The sequence below is a fragment of the Passer domesticus genome, chromosome 1 (assembly GCF_036417665.1).
Source record: "Passer domesticus isolate bPasDom1 chromosome 1, bPasDom1.hap1, whole genome shotgun sequence".
NCBI lineage: Eukaryota > Metazoa > Chordata > Aves > Passeriformes > Passeridae > Passer > Passer domesticus.
The window spans coordinates 7,986,176-8,011,301 of record NC_087474.1 but is presented as its reverse complement, the minus strand read 5'-3'; the positions used below and the strand labels follow the sequence as shown (position 1 = coordinate 8,011,301).

Sequence of the window (25,126 nt, the reverse complement as noted above, 5' to 3'; positions counted from 1 at the left end):
CTGGGCTCTCTGTGCTTCATCCACTGTAGTAATTTTACTGCTGCTGAACGTTAATCATCAGATTAATCCAATTATTGACAAGAAACATTCTAATTTTCACTTCAAATCCAACGGGTAAAGCTTGTTCATACCTACTGTCCTCATTTCAGTGTTGAAGAGCTTAATCAGCTCCCTCCTGCCTCCTCAGATATATCCATGGTGTATTACTTAAGGGCAGCAACTTAATCTTCCCAGAAACTTTTACATGGAAGTAAAGACAGTTTTTTTAATTTCCTCCTATAAAATACCTTTTACAAAGCCTAACAAGACCAGAAAGCTTTCTATTACTTCTTAAATTCTTGTCCTTTTAGCTTTACAAGATCAGAGCAACCAGTTCCACGTGAACAGATCAGTGTTGTGACCTCAGTATTATCAACGCTTCACTATCTGCCCACTTACAAACCTTCTCTACTTGTTTTGCAGAACTGCAGAATCCCTTGGGTTTTTGACACCATTTCATACAATCCCTCCCTCTGAGGTATGAACACACTGAATTAGGCCATATTAAAATGCATTAAAGCATATTTGTATCACTTAACTCATCAAGCATCTCTTAAGAATATGGGCACCAACAATGCACTAACAGATATCACTCCACGTGCATACAACAATTCCTGTGAGCTCAGTATTTACACTAAAAGATGCTTGAACTGACCTCCTTCCTAAAATAGCCAAAGGGAACTACTGGCAGGGTGTTCTAGAAAACTTCTGTATTTTAAGATTCATTCCAGCACTAGGTGAAGTGTAATGTCTGACCTTCCCTGCAAGCCAGCAAACAGAAATCAGGACACAGATTAATTTACATTTGCATTGTAAGAGCACTGGCTCCACAGTACTCTAGGGATGTCAGGAAAGCTGTACTCATTCCATAATAAAAAGCTACTCTCTCCCCATAAAGTTCTTCCTTCAAAACAAAAAAGGTGTTGCACTCTTTCTGACTGCTATTTTTAGACAAGAGGACAAAGTTGTTTTGTTTCTTTTTTTAATCTTATTATTCCTTTCATTTTTATATTTTTAAATAGCAAATCTTGATTTCTGATGCAGCAACATTTCTGTAGCTCCCCTTCCTTCCCAGAGCCCTGCATTGCCACAAGTACAGGTGCAGCACTCAGTTAAGGGCATTTCCTGCAATTTTCCAGAGATTATCCATTTTCAGAGTTTGTCAGTGTGAGTTTAATTTCACCACTGCTGTGTTAAAGTGTCATCCAAGACCAGAACAAAAGGGATAACAGAACACAAATAACAAATATATTATTCCAAAAAGGCTAAGAAGGATGTAAAACAGAAACCAGTAACACTTGGTAAACATTAAAGTAAAGGTAGATGAACTCAGTGTTTTCATGGCATTAAAGGAACTATTGTAGAATTCCCACTTAATTCTAAAAGTCAGGAATGATTGTTGAAGAGTTCCTTTTCAAAAAGGCCATAGCACAACTTAATAGATCTTTATCACTTTATCAGCTTCATTTTTATTTTGTCTATCCAGACTTGGCCACTAGATGGGGCAAGACAATAACCCAGGATTCCTGGGATGGCCGGAGGAGGAAACCACAGCCCTGTGTCATCTGTTTCTGTTCTGCAGATCTAAATTTAAACAAACAAACAAAAAGCATTTTAACTTGGTTTGCAATCAAAATCGCATGTACTAAAGGCAATCAAACCATAGATATAATTTAGGTAAGTATTCAGATCACTCAGACAAATTTGATTCCCTACTCACAAAGTGCATCTTCAAAATGAAGGGGAAATACCAAAAGAGAAAAGTCCCATATGAAGACATAAGATACATTATCTCTTCACAGAATCACAGAACCCCTAGTGCAATTTCATAAAGCTCTTACAGATATTCAAGAATTCCTACAAGTTGAGAATCTTTTATATTTTCTCTTGGGCTCTGATCACTTTTGCTCACATCACCCCGACAGTTTTTCCCCATTTTGAAAAGAAATCAATAAAGTTTGTTTTCCTTTCCCTGTCATCTGCCTACCAGATGTTCATGCAGGAGTACCAGGTAGGAGATTGCATTTGAATGCCTAAGAATGCACTTTCTGTAAGTGTTACGAGTCTGCCTGAGAAAGTTCAGCCTCAGCTTCATTACTTTGCTGCTGGAAAACTTCTAAAATCATCCATCTAAGCCACTACATCCTGATAAAGAGGCTGTCAAGACAGAAACTTTCAAAATTCTTTTTAAGGCTTCAAAATTTTCCCCCAAAGAAATTTAAAAGCAAAGAATTCCCCTTTGATGAGTCAGCATATTTTCAGTGACAGCAATGGCATTCACACCTGATCAAAAGCCCAAGGTGTCCCAAAACCAAGTTCTGTATGATATGGATTTTACAGAAACTGCTACCATATGTATCATAGTGCTTCTCTGTGGATTTGTACTTCTACACTTTATTTATGGAATCTTCTGATCACACTCAACTTGTGATCCATGTACTCTCAAGTATCAGTGTTTGAGACAGATATTCTCAAGCAGAGTTTCTGAGTACAGCAGCCAACATTTCTGAAGGAAGAGGAATGACTATTTACATCTCCCTCTTGCCCTGGGCAGCCACAGAACTTGCATTCCTCACTGAAAGAAGGGGAGGAAGGAAGGTTTGAGAAGAGAAGGTATTTCCTTGAATTTGCTACCCTTATTCTTACATACCTTTCATAACCATCTCATCTACAAGATAAAAGGAAAAACTAAATCAATATACAGACCTGTAACCACAGGCTGACCTCCTCTGAGACTTTGCTACTGGCCACCATTTTCTGCAGGACACCCAACAGCTGAAATGTAGGCTGGTATCACTGCATTAGATGGATCTTTATCAAAAGCTATTTGGGGCTGGAAGATAAGGTTGATGGCATAGCTCCCCTAATTAGCAGGTCTAATGTGCAAATTATTAAGTACCTTTTTCAACTTCTGGTGAATGCACTTTGACAATAGTTTAATGGGGTCTAAAAGCACATTACAGGATTGGAATCAATACACTGATAATAGAATTTCTACCTTCTACTACTGACAGAGGCAATAGAGCCTCTTTTGAATGTGTCTTTCATTGCAGATAATGCTTTTGTGTCACAATTGGTGGATGGACACTGTCATGAGCAGAGCTATTTACAATGATAGATTTATGATGCATTTATTGGGCTCTAATTTATTAAACACTAAAGTGGTTGTTTAGCTGAAAACTACATATAATGTACATTCAACATAAGGAGTGCAAATTAAGCTCTTATCCCAAAGTGAACCAGCCTTACCTTGACACAATCAATTAGTATGCAATGGTTACAAGTCAAACAGCAGATAAAATGTATTTATCCATATGAGGTTTATTGAGGTAATGAAGTTAAGAGACTTGCTGCATTGAAGGCAAAAGACAGTGACAAGAACCAATGGGTTCTGTTGAACTACACCAGGCAGTGAGCTTCATAAAAATATGGCTGATACATTGTGGGTAAAAAATGTTCTCTCTTCAAGTATAAACCAGCATCAGAATATTTATTTTAACTTACATTTCACCTTGTTACTCACTAACTCACTAATATATTAAATCTTCCTTTTAAAGTTATGCCAAACAACTACAAATCATAAGTCTTCAAAATAGCAGCCATAGGCCTCATTTTAGTTAGACACTAAACTGGATTTGTGTTAGCTGTGACCAACAAAACTATTACTTTAAATAGTTTTAGAATTCAGACTTTCCCCCCAGTGTTAAAAATCCCAGGTAACATTGGAAACTGCCATTTGGTGTGCTTTGTTCCTAGAACCCAACCTCTGGGTGCTCAGCTCAGTACCAGCCACACCCAGCACCTCTCAGAATGTGTTTTTTGGGTACATCTGTATCACATCTTTATCTCAAGTTTTTGAGTGTTTTTCTGAAGATAGTGCAGGTCAGATGTTTTTATACAGGGAGTATAATCCAGGCAGGAAAATGACATACGGCATGTGTTTAATATTATATGTTATTTATATCAGGCAACTGTTGCCTCTCCCCTTTAGTGTGCTTTAGGAATCCCAAATCTGAAGGTGCAATTTTAAAATTTAATCCAATCCAGATTTTAGGATCCTCCAAAATGACAGGAAACAGATGACAGAAGAGTAACATAAAATCCAAGCCTGACACCATTCAAGCAGAAGTTTTGGCCAGCAAACTTGCCATGACCTAAGCAGCCTCAGAGAATTCCAGCTCCCAATTTCCAGGACAGGTCACTGCATCTCACTGGTGCTGCTGCACTGGAGCTGTGCACAGTCCTGGCCTCCCTGAGAGCAAACCCAGGGCACTGCTCACCCCCTCCTGGAGTCTCTGCTCCTTCCTCATGATAGGAGCCTGAATTCAGATGCTGCTGCTCATCACAATGTGGTCAGGTCTACTTTTTTCATCCAATTATATGCCATAATCAAGTGTAAGTTTGAAATCCTCAATTTTAAATCCTCAAAATCAAAAGAGGAAACATGACAAAAGACTTTACCTAGGAGGTTACCTGCATTAGCACACTAAGGCAGGCTTTCAGAGCTCTAGTGACATTTATTTTCTACTGTGAGTGATCTTTAGTAGACACAGCAGAGCACATAAAAGCTGTAATCCAATTATACGGTGCAACTGCATTAAAAACTCAAACTTAAGGACACAAGTAACTGCTTTTCAGAAGCATTAACACCATTTATCCCCTCTGACTAATCTGGTATCTCAACCCTTAAAAAAAAAAGAGTGGGGGGTAATAAAAAAAATTCAGGTTGATCAAACTTTAGGCTCCCTTACTTTGAAAATTACAGATAAAGGAGACAATGCTTATCTCACAATAAAGGGTCTTTACTATCATTATTATTTAAAACTTCTCTAACTACATCCTAAAACTAGGCAGTATTTCTGTAGTTTACATATAATCTAAATTTTGCTATTATTACAAGTGCAATTGAAGAAACAACTTTTTTTTTCAATAAACATTCTCAAGCAATAGAACTTTATATGTATGACTGTTAAAAAAGAATCACTGCAGTTTACTCCTTAAAGATCAGACCTTTAAGGTTTTTTTTTTACGTACACAGTTAGTTATTCTCTACTCCAAATATTGAGTGAGAATCCCAACTGATGCCTCACAGCACCTTTAACAGTTGCTTCCGATCATTTTTTAATTAAAAAATTAGTTAGCAGGGATAGTACAGATTCATCAGTCAATAGATTAAAGAAAAAAAAAAAAAAACAAACTTCAAAGCCATTCTTACCTGTGCTTCCCCAAGGTCATTATTTACGACGGTGAAGTTTAGTCCAAGTTCTTCCACGTCCCCTTCATAGCTCTTTAGAAAAAGCAAATTTTTGTACATTTCTGGGTCTAGTGAAGCTAAATGATGAATGTCAACATCAGCACTTGTCCCTAATAATTTTGAGAGGAAAAAACTAGCAAAGGGCAGCTCCACCAGCATATTTTCATAAAGAGCCTGAAAAAGAAAGCAATTAAAAAGCATATTAGATTTTATTGCTTGCACATACAGGAATTCAGAAGGTTATTGTCTGTTTCTCAACTTCTGAGTAATTCTGTCTTAATTTGGTGCCTGAGTAGGTTCTTATGGCATAGAAATAGCTCAAATATTGCATAAATTTAAGAATATCCATCCAAAATTTGAAATGTGAGTATTCTTGTGAAATACCAAAGTCCCAAATTATCTGTCATTACTCTTCTTATCCAAACTGCATTTATTTTCAGGAAAAGCAAGGTTTGCTAAAGGACAATGCAACTGCATCAAGAATGCCTCACAAAATAAGTTTACACCTCTACTTCCATTAGCACCATCACAAGTATTATTCCATTCATATCAATCACTACATGTAGAACTGTCATCCCCCTCGTCCCCTTGAAATAACTCTGTAAACCCAGTACATTTTAAACTAATAAAAACTATCTGGTGCATGTTACAGAGATTCATGGCTGCACGTTTGGTGAATTCCACTGCTCTAATGCCACAGTCAAAACATCCTCATTTCCAAGCCAAAGTTGACCAGCTCTGACTGTGTCACAGGTCCCATCCTTTCTGTGCCTGACCCTGCTACAGATGTCAAAAATTAATGAACAAAACATGTACCTGACCCAAATCTTTTGACTGCAACCTCAAATTATCCCCAAGAATTTTCCAACTCCAGCAACACCATTCTAGGTTTCTCTACTGTATGAGCACATTTCCACATAATGCAAAGTATCTTTTTATTAAGTCAGTAACAACTGCTTGCTTGGAAGAAAAAGGTATTTATGGTAGCTCTCAGAAGAAGGAGAGGTGCACCCTTCAGGGCTATTCTGAATAAAGGACCACTGTGTAAAAAGACCCATTCCTGGCACATGCTGCCTTTCTCCTTGTCCACTCTGCTTGCCACATCAGCATCTCTACCAGTGACAACCAAATCTCCCCAGAACATTAATACCATCATTAATAACATTAATACCATTAATACCAGGCTGATCAGACAAGGCATCACCAACATAACATCATTGTAATATCACTGTTTCCTCCCTTTTAACTCTCCAAGAGCAGAGTTTTGGTGTTACTTAATTCCTCCATAATCTGCTGCAAACTTAGAAAAGGAATCCCACTGAGGGGGAAAAAAAACAAAACTGAAAAAAGATTTATAGATGTAGCTCTAATCACTCAATGATATTCCTACAAAGACTTTAAGAAAAATATACGCAATTCCTTAAACTTCTGAAAGAACATTTTTCTATGAGGTGAGTTAGACCTTGCAAAAAAACCTGAGAATAACGAGTTCAAAGCCAAAGGGTGCATTATATTTAGAGCCATATGATTTATTCAAGGTGTAGAAGTCAAAATCCTCATTTGTATAGCTGACTTTAAAAGCAAACTAGAGGGATAAATCATTAATTTGCAATGTGTAAGGTCAGTGTTTGCTGTTCCTGCATTAGTAACAATAAAGCTATTGTAATTCCTTAAATATATCAAAGCTACCCGAATTTAAAATGGAATTCCATCTGTGACTCATAAAATGTAAATGCAGAGGTGTAATTTTTTACACAAGGCAGGTTTAAGCCTTTAGAGCATTCAATATACAAGGACTAATAAATGATAGCACTAAAAACTATGATCACATCAGCTAAATGGATTATAAATTAAATTTCCATAATGTATGCAACTGAAATACAAATGTAGACATAAATCAAGGTATTTTCTAAACACAGGTTAATTACACAAATTCAAAACCTGTCTATTTTTTATGCAAAATAATCCACTTAGCATTTTTCAAACTGGTCTTAAGTCTTCACCACTTGCAACACTTGATCCTAGAAGCCTATCAATAATTCCTTGTCAGGAAAAAAACAGCAATAGGTATATTGAAGAAACTTGTATGTTATTTTTCAAGTGTCTGTCTTTTATGAGTGTTTATTGCTAGAAATTGTGCCAAAATGATTTGAAATAAAAAGGATTAATTATGGTAGAAGCTTTTTAATATAAGTGAGTGCAGCTGCAATGCAATTAATGCAAATTGTGATGCTATCAGGAAAATAAATGTGAACAACATCACTGGCTATTTCTGTTTGCTGCCAAATAACTTCAGTAATTTACTACATTAAGAATCAATAAAAAAATAATGCATTTCAAATGCATCACTATTAATCTTCAGGTAGTTCCAAAGTGAACATTTATAACTTCATCTAAAAACTATATAAAGCATTTTTAAATAAACTAAATTGTGCAACTTGAGAATAACTTTAATTACTCCCTCTCTTAGCTAAGTGATTGCAATATTCAAAATAAAGTATTTTTGGAAAGAAGACAAACAGTAGTGTTTTAATTAGTTTGAAAGTCAAGCTATCCTAATAAAGTTTAATAAAAAAATGCACTAAAACTCTGGTGAATAAAGTCATGATGAACTTTGGGTTTGTTTCAAAGAGGTGAAGGCCACCACCATTACAGCCTGAGCACTGTGCAGAGATGCTGAGAACTGCCGTGTACAATATGAGTAAATAAGTGGAAACTTTATTTTCTGGATTCCATCTAACTTTTCTATTTCTCAGCATCAACTGATCTAACTACCTATTCTTGCTAAAAAATGTGATCACACACATTCCTGCCAGGGCAACAGAACCATCAGCTGCTGATTCCCCTGGGCTTGTCTGCAAGCAGAGCAGTTGTACAGGAGAGGCTACAAGGTCGTTACAACCTGAATAAGGTTCAAAACTTGCAGATTATTTGTGCTGTGCTTTTTTTTGGACTGTTGGATTTGGAATTTTCAGGGTGGGTTGTGTGTTGGTGGCCACAGCAGGGACACTGAAGTTCTAAATTAGAGTAAGACCCAGCTCACAGCCATGGCTGAAACAGGGTGGGAATTGGAGAACAATTTGTTTTCACCAGGAGCACGACCTCTGAGCTGCCAGCTGCCCATGGAAGCCCCCCTGATGGGGATTTTTCTCACTAAAGCTAATCTAATGGCCAAGAGGGAGACTTCCCTCCTTCCTTGTTCTTCCATACTGAACTGCCTTGGGAAGTTACCCTGTTTTAAGCTTAGTTTTTTGCCTATCTGAATTCTCTGAACTGGCTTTCTGCAACATCAACATCAAGGATACAGGAGCCCAGCATCAGCAACAGCCAATGGAATGGTGACCACCTCTACCAGAGGAAAGCAGCTGCCAAGGTAATCAGCTGCAGTGTGAAGCAGCATCATTATACTTACACAGTCCTTTAATAAAATATATGGTCATGCTCTCCTCTCCACACAGATCTTGTCCTCTTTCTTCCTTTCACAGCCCATGAGCAACAACACGGATGGCAGAAACTGGCTTGCTCTTGGACAGTGATGTCTACTTCTGTTTGGCTAAATCAGAGCTTCCTGTTCATACACTGCTTCAGGAGCTCAAAGCCAGCCATTTAACCAATGTGTATTCTAAAACTAATGTTTAAAACTTCAAGTACTCTCACCCTTTCCCAAGTTTCCTTTCATTCTGCAGGAATCACCGATGGGACCAATGCCTTTCTATGATGAGCTCTGACAGTCCCCATTCCCAGCTTTCCCATCTGAGCCCCTGACCCCACTGTCTCTACCCTGCAGCCCAAGGAAGGCAGAGTCCAGATGGGAGGTCATGAAAGGAGCAATTGGTGGCCATGGATGGCATCAGACTCCCAGCTCCTAACATTGAGACATGGGGTCAACACCAACAACCACAACCCATCCTACAAAACTCTGCCTCCCTGAAAGGTTATTAACACTCCAACTGGACAGAAGGGCAATCTGCAGGTACCAGCCTGGGGTAAGAGACTGGTCTGAAGCAGAGACAGTGATGTTCACATCAAGGGCAATCCCACAAGCACAGTAGTGCTCACAGAGTGACACATTCCCAAGCAGCTGAAAGGTAACGTCTGTGGAAAAGGCCAACCTGGATTTCCCAGCACTCTTTCAAACTCATGTAGATTAGGGATGCTCTATAGTTAAAAGCTGACATCTCTAGATATCAAAAAAAAAAAAAAGGAATTTAAAAGCTTCTGAAATGACTAAACAAAAAAAAAATTGTATTTCAGTAACAAATTATTTTTAGTACCCTCCAACCCAGTGTTCTAATTATGTCAAGCCTTTTCTATTATCTGAAGAGATGGTTAAAATAAGGGGTTTTTTCCTGGTTAAAAGGCCAAGAGAAATTATTTCACCATGGAAAAAGTAGTGCTCAGTGAAAGGAACTTTATCCACCTGTCTCCCCCTTTGGGAGAATGCCTGCAGAACACACCAGAATATTAAAAACCACAAAGTAACAGAAAGCCTACTGTGGTTACTAAGTTTTCACTTCACATGCAGTCTGAAGTCTGTCCTTCCTCCTTTAAATAACCTCAGCTACCTGTGATTACAGTGTAGCTCCACAGTAATTGATTGCTACAGGGACTGGCCTTTACTCAGTTCAGTGACACAGAACACAATGTGGACATTTGAAGTGATGAAAAATATGATCTTCAGACACAAATAAACTGAATGCACTCACTACACACCTGTGACGTGGAGGAACAAGAAACAGTTCTTTAAAGCAAGCACCCTTCAGAACACAGGCATGCAATTAGCACCTGTAATATATCATGGAAGAAGGATCTGGGCTGAAAGACAGCAGTACATGGTGGCAAAAAGAGAAGGATGACAGTTCTCTGGACAAGGAGGACTTCTCTTCTTCCAACAAAATAACAACAGTGCCTGACAGGGCCTACAGATGGTAACTACCACAGTACCATTTAAGTACCCCATAGTCACACAAGGTATAGCTCAGGTATGACCCCAAGACTGGGGAACTGCTCCTCAGAAACAGAAGATTCCACAGCATGTTTTAGATTTGGACAGAATGTAAGCTGGAGTCATTTCAGTCAGATTAGCTACACACAACAGAGGTTACATGAGCACTACAACGTGCTGAATAAGGTTCAACAAATTGCATAAACAAATTCATAGATGAATTAATTAAACCTCCCTCCCTGTAAGGCAGCTTTAGTGCCTTTACTTACACTTTCAGGTCTACAACTAATTCTCATTGATTATTTCAACTAAAATCTTTCTTAAGAAAAATAATCAGTCAATGCTGCTACTTTCCATTAATCCTTCACAACCCAGAACTGCATTCTGAAGCATAAACAATGCTAAAGTCATATCCCTAGAAAGATGCACAGCTTTTGGGATAAGGGAGTAAATGACTGGACTTAAATTCAGTTATTTCCATAATCAGTCCCCAAGACCATAACCCTTTCTATTTCAGTAATTTTAAACAGTTACTATTAAATAATACTTAGCACTTACAGAGTGCAATAGATCTTCAAAGCTGTACAGAACCATTAATAAAAATGATCGAAAAATAGCAAAACCATTAGAACTTCCTTCTATCTTATTATTTATATCCTAGAAATATTTCATCACACTCACAAAGCTTGTGGGGACAGCAGAGACTTTTCAACCCTAATGAAAAAGATTAAACTAAGAATTTACATTAAAATCAACGTGTACTCATATTTTGCAGCATTTTTAGAGCTACCATTTAGTAATCTCTACATAAAATAATTTCTTAAAGATGTGCTTAATAATGTGCTTAAAATTGAGCAAATCCCAAATGATATTGTTTCTAATGCCAATACGGTAAAATAAAATTATTTTTCCCAAGTGTGTGTCTCAATGCAATGTGTCCTGTTACCCTGGAGCTCAAACTGTTTCCAAGCCTCTGAGCAGTAGCAGATGTCTATAAGCATTTGTATCACCATAGTAATGGAAAATCTGGTGCATTATCTTCCCTGTATTACTGTGAAAATTCATAGCTCACCTTTGTTCTGTCTTTTAAAAGAACAGGAGTCCAAAATTCCACAGCTTGATGCCTGTAATGAGGCTCCTGTGAGCTTTAACAGCCCTTGCAGCAGTGTCAATATCATTACATTTTAAAATTATTGTTATTGTCTTTTTAGAAAAAGCCTTTTGAAAATTGGTCGTACTTCAGATTTCCCACTCAGTGGGAATTTGAAGGTCCGTAAGTACAAGTTTATAGAAGTTCCAGAGATTTGAGATCTGCCTGTCACAGCTGCTGCAGTTGGTGCAAATCCCTGAAATGGATGGCAGGGGTGTGGCAGCACAGACCAAACTCCTAAATCCTGAACACAGGACCAGGAAAATAGAAGGATCCATTCCCAAAGACTTCACTGGATCACATCAACTGTAATGACCTTGAGTTAATTTTTAATTTAAAAGTCATGCTAGTATTTTTATTCTGGGAATTTAGGATGTCTTTAATTACATTTATGTTTATTACTAAAACAGAGTGCTTCAGAAATGCTTCAGTAATGTTTATTACTAAAACAGAGTGCTTCAGCACATGCAGAAAACTACCATTTCATCAGCATGATACTTTCTTTCTCATTTAATAGGAAGAGTTATCTCTGTAACTTATGCCATAAATATGATATAAATTGCTATCAATGTCATTTAGGGGGGTTTGAGGGATGAGAGAGGAAAGCACTATGGATACCTGTGGATGCACTGGATAACTGATAGTTATCATTCATTACTGAAGTTCCAGTAAAGGCTTAATAGATTTTTCTTGTCTCAAATTTAAACATAATTTAGGAAGAACTTGAAGATAAAAGTAAAACTTCTCCTCCTTATTTAAGCTTAATCTTCTGACACACAGAAACACTTAATACTATATAACTAATCTCTGGATAAGCTTCTAAGATAAATCTGTATTTTAATAGCAGTGAAACTAGTAATTTTTAAAGTTCAAACCAATTTAAGAATTTCAGTAAATATTCCAAACCTAACTGATTGAAATGGATGTAGGTGTTTCCAACTGTGAAAAAAGATCAGGATACCATTACCACACACTCTAACTGTTTATTTATTCCCTGTCTAGGAACCTGATTTAGAGGCAATAAAATGCAATCAGTACACAAACCAGAAGCAGGAATCATCTGCTAATGGAACTTTTAATTGAGGAGTGACCACTGACATGAGGTAATTCTTTCCATGCAGAACTCCTTGCAAAGACCTCCATGCACTTTATCACGGTAAACAATCACTAACGTATGCATTAAAGAAAATTTAAATAGATTATGACCCAATAAATATCACAATCCATCAATAAACACTTTTCCTCTCTAAAGATTTAGAGTTAAAATACCACATTTCAGTAGTCTTTTAGCATTAGACATATATTTACAAGGTTACTACTAACATAGCTATTTGTAATCAAAAGATAATTGGTTTTGTTAAATGCACCAGTACACAAAGGAAGTGTCAAGCTGAAGAACTGTGTCAGAAAATAGATTCAAATTATTTTACATCTGAATTCATAAATCATGAAATAACTTCCATAAGGTATCAATTCTGCTCTCTTAGGATTATGCTTCTGCACTCTAAGTTTATCATTAAAGGGCCACGCTACTTTCCATGGTAAATTCCTAGTTTGATTCCATATCAGATGATTCAGGATTTTCTGAAACAAATGATCATCAGTTAACTTGCTCTTAAGCAAAATGCTGAATCTACAAAATCATGTGAGAGGTAACTGAAATTAATAAAACCAAGAGTTTATATCAATTGCCTCCTCTTTGTATCAGTATCACCAATCCCATACCTACCATTCCAGGTACTAGTAGTACCAAGTGGGACTGCAGCACAAACTAATTAAGGGTGTATTAATTTGAACTAAGCCAAAGAGGGTCTAATTAAGCGAACAATAAGAAAAGGGAAAGGGCAGCCTAAAAATCAGAAGGAAAAAAAAGCCATCCCTCCAAGTCAGAGTGGCAGTGCAATGCTTGACACCAAACAATCAAGCACATGAAAGTCAGTTCTCACTGTAGTTTTCTTGCTTTGCTTTCTTTCCACAAGCTTTTGGTGCATGAATGGCACTCAAATACGTTATTAGAAACATCTCCTTGAATGTTTCAACTCCATACATGCAGCTTCTTTATAATTTAAGAGTTTAGGATCTGATGTAGATCATTCTGTGGAAAGACTCCCTTGCACCAATACTTCCTAGATAAGGCCCAAGAATGATTAAGAACTACTTTAGTTTTTCTACAGAATGGATTCTACAGGCATCATCTGAGAATTGGACTTTCCAGACAGGCTCAACATTCAAAGTTACAAGCAGTAACCATAAGGCAGACTCTTCAATATACAGAAAAATAATCTAATCATAATTAGGTCACACATTTACCTGTAGTGTAATAAAATCTGTATTTGATCTACTGTTACTATTCTAAAGCTTCATTTTACCCAAGGACTTATTTTGCAACTCCTTTTTTCAATTATATATGTATTTTCAATTATATATATATTTAATAACATTTAGATGTGTGCAAAGAACAGTCTGTTAGATCTTAAATCAGTAAACTACAAAAACTCATAGGAAAATAAACAACTTTGACTTTCAACAATATAATATCCACAAGTCCATGCAAATTACTGAACCTCCTATCTACCATTAAATATTAATGACCAAAGAACAAAACCTAGAGTGACCATCAACATAATGCTAAAATTTAAAATAAACACATTAGTTTTTCTCAGTCCTTGGTGTTTCTTCTATGACACTTCTTTACTTGGTTCCACAAAGGAAGGACTCGGTTCAAACCAACTCAAAAGACATTTTGTTCTCCATATTGCTTTCCCAACCATTTAAGGCAGAAGATGGGTCTTGGCAAAACAAATCTAAATCTTTTCAGAAAACCTTCGTGTCTTCCAAGGACTGCAGGTTCTATTGTTTAGAAAAATGGACTTAATATTATATTGCAAAAATAGATGTTCTTCAGCAACATGAATGTGTGGCTCACATGCTATTTAATATTCTGGAATAAGAGAGGTGGTAGAATTCAGTAAATTCAAAGACACTGAATGTATTATACAAAAATCTCTACTGTCAGAGTCACTCTGCTTAACATGCAAAGACAGTCACTGTAAAACAAAATAAATGCAAGAACTAGCAGGTTTATGTCAAAAGGGAAGAAGAGGAAACCATAAAAATTACCATACTAATCTATCTATGGATTTCCTGACATATTCTTAAACTAATGCTGATACTTCATGAAATTTAAGTAAATTATCCTAAGAATTAGCAGCTTGATGTCAAAGAACTCCAAATGTAAATAATGTCCTTTTCCACAACATCTGTCACAGTAACATCACTGATTAAATGCAAATGTAAACTGGAAATGGAGAAGTATGTTGTACAGCAGACTGAGTTTAGGACAGAACATGGTGAAGTTCAGATTTTAATTCTCTGTCACTGTTCCTCCACCTGGACACTGTTTCTGCTGGAATGGTTAACCAGTGTTTCCCTCTTTTCAGGTTTGCAGCAGACCACTCAAGAATCAGCACGGAGAACACCCTCATTTAATATTCTCAAATGTTGCTTCCAAATTTCCTTGGAAATTTCCATTTGTTGCTGTCAAAAAAGCACCTTTTGTGTTCTCCTGAGCCAATTCCACTACACCCCAAACCTGCAGCAGCAGAGTCTGCACGTGAGGAGATTTTTAGTGCAGCCAGAACAACCACTGCATGTGGAAAGGAAGTGGAACCAAACCAGGAGCCTGCCCACAGCTCAAAACTACCACGAGAGCAAAAGGATCCCATCCACCCTTCTGGGACACCACTTGGGACAAGAAGACTTTACTTTGCAGAGAGGACAACAAAGAGGATTTGGGGTTAGAACTCCTCTGCCTGAACACTCCTGACAGCCCAGGACACCCCTGGCTCTCAAGCAAAGCCTGGGACAATCCCAGCTGTGCTTCCAGCTGTGCTGGGCAGCACTGAGAGGTTCAAGTCTCTAACCCCTGGCTGTAGGAGACCCTCACCAAAGGTGTGCACGGCAAGCTGAGCTTCAACTTTTAAGAAAGAGAAAGGAAAATGCTTAAAAGGCACCAGTGCTAAGGTAATATTTACATTTCAGAGTAAAGTCACTGACAGTTGAGAAATGTAAACTTTGGAAGTGTTTGAATAGCTGCTGTTTAAGCAAACTCATTTCTGGTTTTTTTAAAGGATGATTTCAGACAACATATGCAATTACATGATCACACAGAATTATTTCTACAATACCTTTTACTCATCCAGTGACTACAAAAGCTGCATAAACAAGCTATGTATTTTCTACACAGATTTTAATTTCTTCATTAACTAGAAAGATACCACAAGTCAGTAATTTATTAGGATTAAAATTATTTATATTTTCAGATATACCATTTTCAAGACATGTTTTATATTTTAAGATGTTTTTGCTTCTGAACTGACCAATTAATAAAGAAGATGCCAAGCTGTTAGAAATTTCCTGATGAGAAGAAAAACAGAATTAGGTGTAACAACTTGGTGCTGAAAGCTAAACGCATTTGGATATTAGTGTGAAGTGGTTACCAAGAGACACACAATTTCTATAAATTATTATATTTTAATGTATTTGTTTTCTGATAACATTGAAGCTTCTTACGTGAGAGTTTTTGGTGGCAGCACTCTTTACACACTGATTTCCACAAATAAGAAATTGCTGTGGATGCCTGATTGCTTCCGTTGCATTATATCTACTTTGTTTGCAAAGGGGCTTTTAATAATTCACTATTGCTCACAAATAACCCTGTGCAAAGCATAAAATGGACACATTTTTGAAAACGGATGAGTGGGTATTCAATAACCTAACCAAGATCACAATACCAGCAGGTTTTGAATAGTATGGTCGTGCTTTATCTTTCTCTTTAATTCATCAAGTCTCTAAATACACTACTAAAAAGGTTTCTGTGTACCTGGGCAAGGGTAATTATTAAGTAGCACTGTCAATTCTCACCTTATCTACACATACTGCAAATACAAAAATAATTTATGCTTTCAAAATGTTAAATAATGGACTCTCTAATTTTAAAAAACAAAACTCTACCTGCAGCACTCTGTGAGATAAAACACATTTTGCAACTTCTGCCTCCATGCTAATATCTGAAATTCAGTTACAGAAGGCAATGTGTTGTTTTGACAGAGGAAACTGAAGACTCAAAATTACAATCTCTTTTTTTTCCAGATAATGTTTCAAACTTTCCCTGACAGTTGAGCCCTTCCTAGATATATACAAAACATTTCTGTGATGAAGAAACCCCTTAACAATACCACAAGTGTTTGCTTTCCCACTCCAAAAATCTATACATGTAGAAAGAAAATGAAGCTTGGATATGTAGTATCAGAAATAATTACCAACTGTTGTATTAGTCATGAATCCATCTCCCAACAGGAGTGGGAACATCACTCCAAGCTTATTTATTGAAATGGCCAATTGTACTTTCATTGTTTAGGGGATTTGGATATGGCAGTAGCTGGGAAGCACTAGTGGGGGATTTGCTTACAAAGAGGCAGTTGGATCTAAATCAGTTGACTGGCAACTCCCAAGCACAGCACTGGTTCAACAAGTCACTGTTTGCCAACATCATCTCTTGAAACTGCTTCCAGCTACACTACAAAGACATCCAACTGCACATCAAACCTCACTGCAAGGCAGCAGCAGGATTTTAGCCTTCAAAATACTGCAGGCAGTTAAATGGCACTTTTACATCTTAAATACCTTCAGTATTAGACAGCTAAGTAGCAGTTAATCCTTTTTTTTTCTGAAATGGAATTTGTATTCCAAATTTTGTTTCACAATTATTAGCTTTATAAAAATTATTTCAAGTGCTTAGAATGAAATAGCCTCAGTATTAAACCTGACCATAAAAGAAAATTGAAGGTAATTAATGTTTGTAATGGTTTCTGTCTTTGTTCCTCTCCCTTCATTTTTCATCTAGCTCAACAAGCATCTATTAGCCTTTGAACACTCATATCACCAAATTATCAAGCACTAAAAATCAAGATATATGCAAAATGTACAAAATCCCAAAGAGAACATGTGAAAAGTAATCTGCATGTGCCTCTTAAGTATGGTAGATGCTGATGGCAAATTTTAAATGCTACCAAAACTTGTATACCTCATACAACTAGCAACTGTTGAAAACATTCATTTCATATATTCCAAATGATGGAAATGAAAACTGCAGTCATATTCCTAAAAGCTCCAGGTTGAAAATCACTACATGCAGAGTAGAGCTGGTGACTTCAATCAAGTCAACCTTAGGCAAGAGGATTTCCACAGAAGCAAACGTATGCAAACTTTGCTCAACTGACAGTCAGGGCAACACAAATTTCCTGTACCTCCCAAGTATATAATTTACTAAAATCAACCAGAAATTTAGCAGTAATGTTCATACCCAACATTTGAGAGTTACTGTCTCTCAAGTCTAGGAAAATCTTTTATTTTTCCCATCCATTCCTCCTAATTAGAAAAAAAAAACATTACTGAATAATTGCAGTACTGCTATAGCTCTGTATTCCAGAACAGTGGTTTTACCTTTCCAAGCATTCTCCCAAGGAAGTAGTAATGTCGGGCATACGAGTCTCCAACCAGCATCTGTGCAGCAGGGTTAGGGTACAGCAGCCCCTCATTGGTGGTCTTAAAAAACCCCTGGTTAGGGTTAAATCCTGATTTGAGGAGCTCATTCAGAAATTCTCTGAAAATTCCACCACCATCAATACCAGCTTCATCAAGACCGTGGGCATTGAGCAAGTGAACACGAATGCGCTTTTTCAGGTCAGGTTCTGCAGGGAAAGGAGGGAGACAAAATCAAATACAATTTTCTGCTTCAGTTTTGTATGGATAAAAACACATGTAATTACACACACAAACTATATATGCTAGAAATAAAAACGACCTAGTAAACAGCAGCAAAAACTCCTATTACTGGCTTGAATTTTGAAATATACAGTTTGTGAAATGCTCACTTTGCAGAAAAGATACTGTCTTAACAGTCATCAAAAAAAGAAGTGGATAATAACATAGGTAGGGGAAGGAAAAAAATCCTACAAAATATTAAGAGGCTCAGGAATAACTTGAAAATTGTATTTATATAAAATATTGTGAGTACACAGATTCACACAAACATGTGATTTAATTCAATCTAGTAAAATTTATAGTACTAAATCCCATCATTAAAAAGAGCCCTGCACTATTATCAGACACACTGTACCAAGCAAATGCTGTTCAGTCCATATGTATTTCTTGTCAAAGATTACCAAAGCAGATAATATCTAATGAATTATATAGAAAAATATACAAATTACAATTATTTAGATGAGCAAATGGGAAGAAAAGTACCATAAAAACAGGTTGTAAACAGATCACTTAGACTGCAATAATCAGAAAGAATATGGGTGAGAATTACTTCTGTAAAAACAGGGAAATTTAACTTCTAAGAACTTTCACATCTCAGAGCTGATACACCTACAGCATACCAGTCAAATAAGCAAATATGGAACTACATGGTAAGAACAATAAAGTGTTGTAACAGGCTGATGACATAACTGCAAACCTACCATTCTCAGGAGAAAGTTTATCATAAGCATCTTCATAAATATAATTTCTTCTGATAGTGACATTAATTCCATCCAAAAATGGCCCATCTCCTTGAACTTCTTGTTTATCAGCATAGATCAGTCTTTGAAAAATCTGTTTAAATGAGTGAAAAGAGCAATCATGTCATTGTGTAGATCTAAATATTCAATGAGAGAAGGTTATTGACTACTGTTACTGTCCTTTGAGCTGCCTCTGGCACTCACTTTCAAGTTATTTGTCTTCCCTCTCATTGAGCTGCAGAAACTTAATACAGAGCCATGACCCATGGAAGGGGAGGAGTGAGACAGAAGTGTAAAGAACTTTTCTCTGCTAAGATAGCATCCTCAGTTCTTTCCACATAAAGAAGCACATCTACAGACATTGTGCCAGTGCTTCCAGTTTTCTCTCCCTAACTTTCAGAGTTCTGAAATGCAAAGTATTCAAAAACAAATGAAAAAAGTCCCATGAGTATTTCACACACACAGAGGTTATTGTCAGTGCTAGTAAATAATTTATTGTTGCTGTTTGCAACGGTCAGGAACATTCTTAGTAATAAGAAAATAGGTACCAGTTCCCCTTGTATAAGCAGTGAACAAATAATTCAGATTAAAATCATGGATATTTTTTAAAAGTCATATTTTAAAAAAGAACCAGAGCATCATAAAAATTCAAAACAATTATGCCAGGTGAAGGACAAATTGAATTTCACACTGTCCATTTTCAAGTCTTCACAACAGGAAACTTGTTCCCCTGAAGAGTAACTGTAGCTCACTGTGTTTCTATGCCAAGATGTAGCATGGGAGGGGGTTGCTTAATGCATAACAATATTCCCTCTATCCATGGTTTACTATATTCCCTCTTGCTATCATTTCCATATTCAACAGTCTAGTATGTTTTCCGAGGGATATAATCTCCCAGTAATATGTCAGACCATTTTTTAATTAAGAACATTAACTAAGACTCTGCAGGGATTTTTAAAAACAACAAATTTACCATGAAAGAGGAAATCTGACCACCACAAACAACGGTAGAATAAGGTCTCAAATCTATTGTTTACATTGTTTATATTTATATTATCTACTGTTACTAGAGGAGAAGATGCTTTCCAACCAGCAAGATTACAGTACAGACAAAGCAGGAATCTTTGCTAAGGTACACAGCAGGAAAACAAGAGAAAACAGTCCTAAGCTGCAGAAAGAGAAACAAGGGATGGACACAAAGAAAAAGTTCATAATAGGAGTGATTAGGTATTGGAAAAGGTTACATGAGAGTTTGTGAAATCTCCATTACTGGAGATAGTCAAAAGTCATCTGGACAAGCCCTCGTGCATGCTGACCCAAGTCTGAAGTTGTTCTTGTGTGAGGAAAGATGTGGACTAGAGTACCTCCAGAGGACCCTCCTGGCCTAAATTTTCTACAGTTTTATAACATCATGACATATAGTCACAGACAGACACCTTTTACACCTTTTTTATCTACAGAGCATGAGAATATGCTCACCACCACTCTCCTTCCTGAAGCAGCCCCAGATACAGTTTATTAATTATTGTTACCCAACTCTAGACGGAAAAAATCATCTGGTATTACATCTCATAGAAAAACTCATTTTGGTACTGACTCTGACTCCCTACACAACCCAGTGTTCATGGGTTAGTATGTTAATGAGAACTCTAATGCACAACTGAAGCATCTGCAATGACTTCACACAAACACAGAAAAACAAGCAATGCTGATTGAAGCACACACCACTGAAGCAGCATCACCATAGGCCAGCTGACCAAAGTATGGCCCAAGGAGGTGAGAACCAAGGCACTGCTATAAATTGGATTCATTACCTCCCACAGACTGAAAGGTGCACCCCAATGTGCCTTAAGGCTGAAGGGGAAAACACTCCCTGGGGCCAGAAAGCTGAAGAGCCTACCATGGAACTGGACTCTGCAATTGCTTGTCAGAATGTCTATTACCTGGTAAGTCAAGGTAAAATGGCATGAGGAAGTCAGAAAACAAAAAGGTATGTGGAACAACCCCCACACACAAGGAGCATTGAGCTTACCATATTAAACTAGAGAGCAATGGACAGCAACTGACCAAAAGGAAAAAAAAACAACTTATTATGGTCATGGTATTTTCTTCCCTTATTGCAACTTGCTCTGTAGAGGCAGTGGGAGACTCCAAGGAATGCTGACTCCCACTATTATACAAAAAGGACTGCAAACACTTGTTCCAAAACACAGTGTAACAGGATCTCCTCTTTGAACTACAGAAGTTCAGCTGTAGCTTTATCCTTGTCTCCAAGCTCTTATGTTATTGTTACTTCAGTTTTTGTGATAAAAACACACAGGTTCTACGAATTCCAATTCCAAAAAAGGCCTTATGAATTCCAAAAACGTAACATGCATGCATCTCAACAAAACTCTGTGAATTCCAGAGGTTGGAAGGCAGTGACTAAATCATGATATAGAGATTCCTGCTTGAAATCACTTCCTATAATTTCCCTGTAATCCTGGTGTGGGATTGCCATACAGTAATAAGATGCTTTGTTGGAACAACTGTTTCATAGAAGCCTGAGAAAAAACCACACATTTTCTACCAAAGCAGCCTCTGTGTTTTGACAAATAAAGACTGACTTTCCCTACGGAATTACTCTTCATTCCCTTGATGGTGGTTTGAAATGTAACATTCCCAAGACAATTTACGAAGAAGTTTTGAAATAATTGATATTGTAAACTAAACCAGTTTTTTAAAAAAATGTGCTTAACAGAAAAAAAAACAACTTTAAAAATGTTAATGATGCAAACTGAAATAGGTAATAGAACTAACAATTACATCTATAAAATCTCAAAAGCATTCAAAAGCAAATCAAATCGATCAAGCCCAAGAATCTTGCATGTTTAAAGCTATACACTCTAAAGTAAAGTTCAGCTACTCAGTTATGAATGCAGGAACTTAATCTGCAGGTGTTAATTTCCCAAAATGAGATCCATAATGTCATTTGCAGCAAACCCACGCAGTGCTCCCCAGTCCCCAGCTGTGACCCTGCACTCCGGTACAACACACAACGCCGGGGCTGGGCCACCACAAGAGGGTGCAATCATGTAGAGCCATCTCAGCCGGCACTGCAAACTGCTCCCAGCTGTCTCAGAATAAATGTTCCTAACTTTAATGCAAATATTAATCAGGGCAACATAAGCAGGAAGGTAAAAGAGAAGTCAGTAACTTCAAATGTTCAGCTGCTGCATGAGTACTGCAGAAAAACAGCGCAGAGTGCCATATCCTTCTGCAGGGAATCCATCCAGATTCTATTTCATCAAGTGCTCTTTTTACACTTACTCATAACAAAAACACCAATTGCATATTAAATTAGAAATTAGATACCTTTACTCTTTCTTCAAAAGGAACTACAAAAGGTAGCTCTGTCAGAATTGCAAGTTGTCGTTCTTCAGATACAGAAAGAGGTGCTGGTTCCAAACCCACTTAAAACAGAAATAGTAATTTTAAAAATTTTCGAAAGAACATTTTTTTAAACAATTTATTTTGCATCAAATGAGTCAATCTACTTTGTATAAAAATATATATATTAAAATAGTTTATTTACTACATATTCACTCAAAGCCTTACCTTTATTTAAACATTAATTGCTACAGTCAAACTGAAATATAAGTAGTGAAAACACACAAAACCAAAACGCATATTAAAATGTACTTCTGTACCTCTATTTTATTCAGAAAAAAAAATGTCTTATTGATATTTTAGCTTAGGAGTTAGGAAAAAATGCATGATAGAAGACAATTAGTAACTGTGATGATTTAGAATTTTTATTGCAGGAATATACAATATTCCTGTTCTCATGCTCAGAATAGTTTACAGTTATCATGCTTTCAACTACATAATCTACTTTCAATCAAGTCGTTTTAGGTAAAAACCCAATTAAACCAAATCTAAGGAAACCAACAGAAAGATAACATTTATTTCAGTGAGTTTTCTCTCCTGACAGCAAAGTCATAGTGACCACGTTAAACCCCAGTGACTGCAGAAACAATGAAAACACCAACAAGAACCTGTATAATGTATTTAAGACAAAAAGCTTGGAGAAGAATTGAAGAAGCCACAGCAGAGAGGTTCATTCATGCAGTTCCCAAACTACTGTGCAGCTCCTTTGTACTCACAGGGTATTTTTAGGAAACAACTCAATTTTTGGTGATTCACAGTAGAAATTACAATCCTGCTCTAACTTTATGGGAGGAAACTCAGTTGGTGAGCACATACCCAACTGCAAATTAATTAAGTGCAGTCAGTGTTGCTCACTGACAAACAACTATAGCCAAAGGTCCACCTGACTGCAGCCTACAGAGGGAACAACACCCACAGGTCCTTGGCTGTTTCATTTTCATGTTTAATAACCACCTCTGAAGAAAGACTCCAGGGTCTGGACAATTCATAGAGTGTATTACAAAATAAGTAAATGCTTCATGTCACTACCCTGTCTGCAAGTTTTTGATTACAGTTTCAAGGTTTTTTTTTCTTTGGTTTCTCCCCATGGTAACAAATATCTTCTGCAATCTTCTGCAATGAACAATTCAATGTTCTTTTTTGTTTGTTTTTATATCCTCAAAGCACTTTAAGCAGGGATATTTTAAGCACCAATTTAATAGGATATGACCCTAAACATCACTAATCTTGATATATATTCATTGGGAGCAGGTTACAACATTGCAAGCCTTTGGAATTTCTGACAAAATGCTGATTTGTGATTATCTTTAGTTTACTTAGTAAACATTTTTAATTAAACTCAATGTATGAAGCCTATTAAGCTAACAGTTAAAATCATTTTAAATGAAAAGTGCATGTACAGCAAAGGTAAACTGCTACATGACTTCGACAGTTCAATTATTTCAGTCAATTAGTCAATTTTATCTGCATTTCTCCATCACAGCCTCTTTCTTTAGAGAGAAATATGGGATGGAGTCATCAATACAGAGGGCATTTAGAACTCACAAGTCTGCCATTTAAGTAAATGAAAAAGCACAAATAAACATGACCATATGTGATTCAGCAGTACTTTCATGCTAATTGGCTTTAACCCATATGGAGTCAAGAGGGATTAAACAAGTCATGTGCACAAGGTTACCTGCTTGTTTTCACACATTCATGTTGACTGCACTTTCTTTTTAGCCTGACTTTGTATGAAAATGAGGTTTATATTAACACATTGCGCCATCTTTGCTCACCATCCTGCCTCCAACACACCTCGTGAGTTCATCAGCTGAACTTCAACTTTGACAGACAATAGGAGATTCAAAAACACCAAGTACTGTGAAAATTTTCCACAGGCCAGAGAGGAGAAATTCCTGAATACAGGCATAGCCAGGAGAGCAGAGCTCAGTGTGCCAGCTCACCTGGAGCCAGCCAGGAAAAGGAGGGGACAAAGCTGCTCACCACACCAGCACAGCACAGGCATTCCTCATCCCCCAAATGCCCACACCAGGAGAGGCATGAAAAGCAGGGAACTGGGGACATCTGGGGAAGGAAGACCTGGCAGAGAGCTCAGGGCAGTGTAGGTGTGAGGGCAAGGAGAGCAGGAGAATGTGGAAGTGATAAATGTGGAATAGGTTTGGCAGTGGAGAACATCCAGACAGTATAAACAGCTGTGGAGAGTCATGTAGGTCAGTGAAAGAAACAAGGATTGCTGATGTGGAGAAGTGGTGACTTCCAAAGAAAGAAACTAACTGGAAAAATATATAATCAATAATTCTCAGCAGTACTTGAACTGAGCCAGCTAGTTATTATCTGGCAACTATACTAATAAGGTGATCAGAATAAACTTTTACCATCATAGTTGCTAAAATAAAAATTATCACTCTAAGTCTTTAGGTTTCAACCCTGGCCAAAGCTCTTAATTTTGTACAACCCTACAGCAGTATTCAAAGGCCACAGTCTCTCCATGATCTACTGGATCTGGCTAAACTAACTCAAGCAGATTGCATCATGTTGAAAGAGAGCAAGGACTCCTACAGATGAATAATTATGCTGCTTAAAGGCCCCATTTTAAATTCATTATTAATTCTGCACAAGTGCCAATGATTTAATGATTATTTTACCTCATCACAGAGAGGTAAAATTCTAGAATAGTGAAGCTGAAAAGGTATGAAAAGCAGGAAGAAACAGACTGTGTACATGAGAAAGCATATTGGAAC

At 37.1% G+C, this 25,126-nt stretch overlaps 1 protein-coding gene across 3 annotated transcripts in view; it reads right to left on the bottom strand.

Annotated features, from left to right (window-relative positions):
* The window catches only part of UBE3C (ubiquitin protein ligase E3C), a 70,140-nt gene that overhangs the window by 8,880 nt on the left and 36,134 nt on the right, over positions 1-25,126 (bottom strand). For 2 of the 3 annotated variants that reach the window (XM_064435564.1, XM_064435593.1), the window contains 4 exons: positions 22,308-22,405; positions 18,915-19,047; positions 17,893-18,140; positions 5,255-5,467 (listed from right to left, as the gene is read on the bottom strand). In XM_064435564.1, the coding sequence (XP_064291634.1) occupies positions 5,255-5,467; positions 17,893-18,140; positions 18,915-19,047; positions 22,308-22,405 (692 nt within the window). Of the gene's footprint in view, positions 1-1,478; positions 1,624-5,254; positions 5,468-17,892; positions 18,141-18,914; positions 19,048-22,307; positions 22,406-25,126 lie in introns of those variants that run through there. The other variant, XM_064435664.1, reaches the window with a different exon arrangement.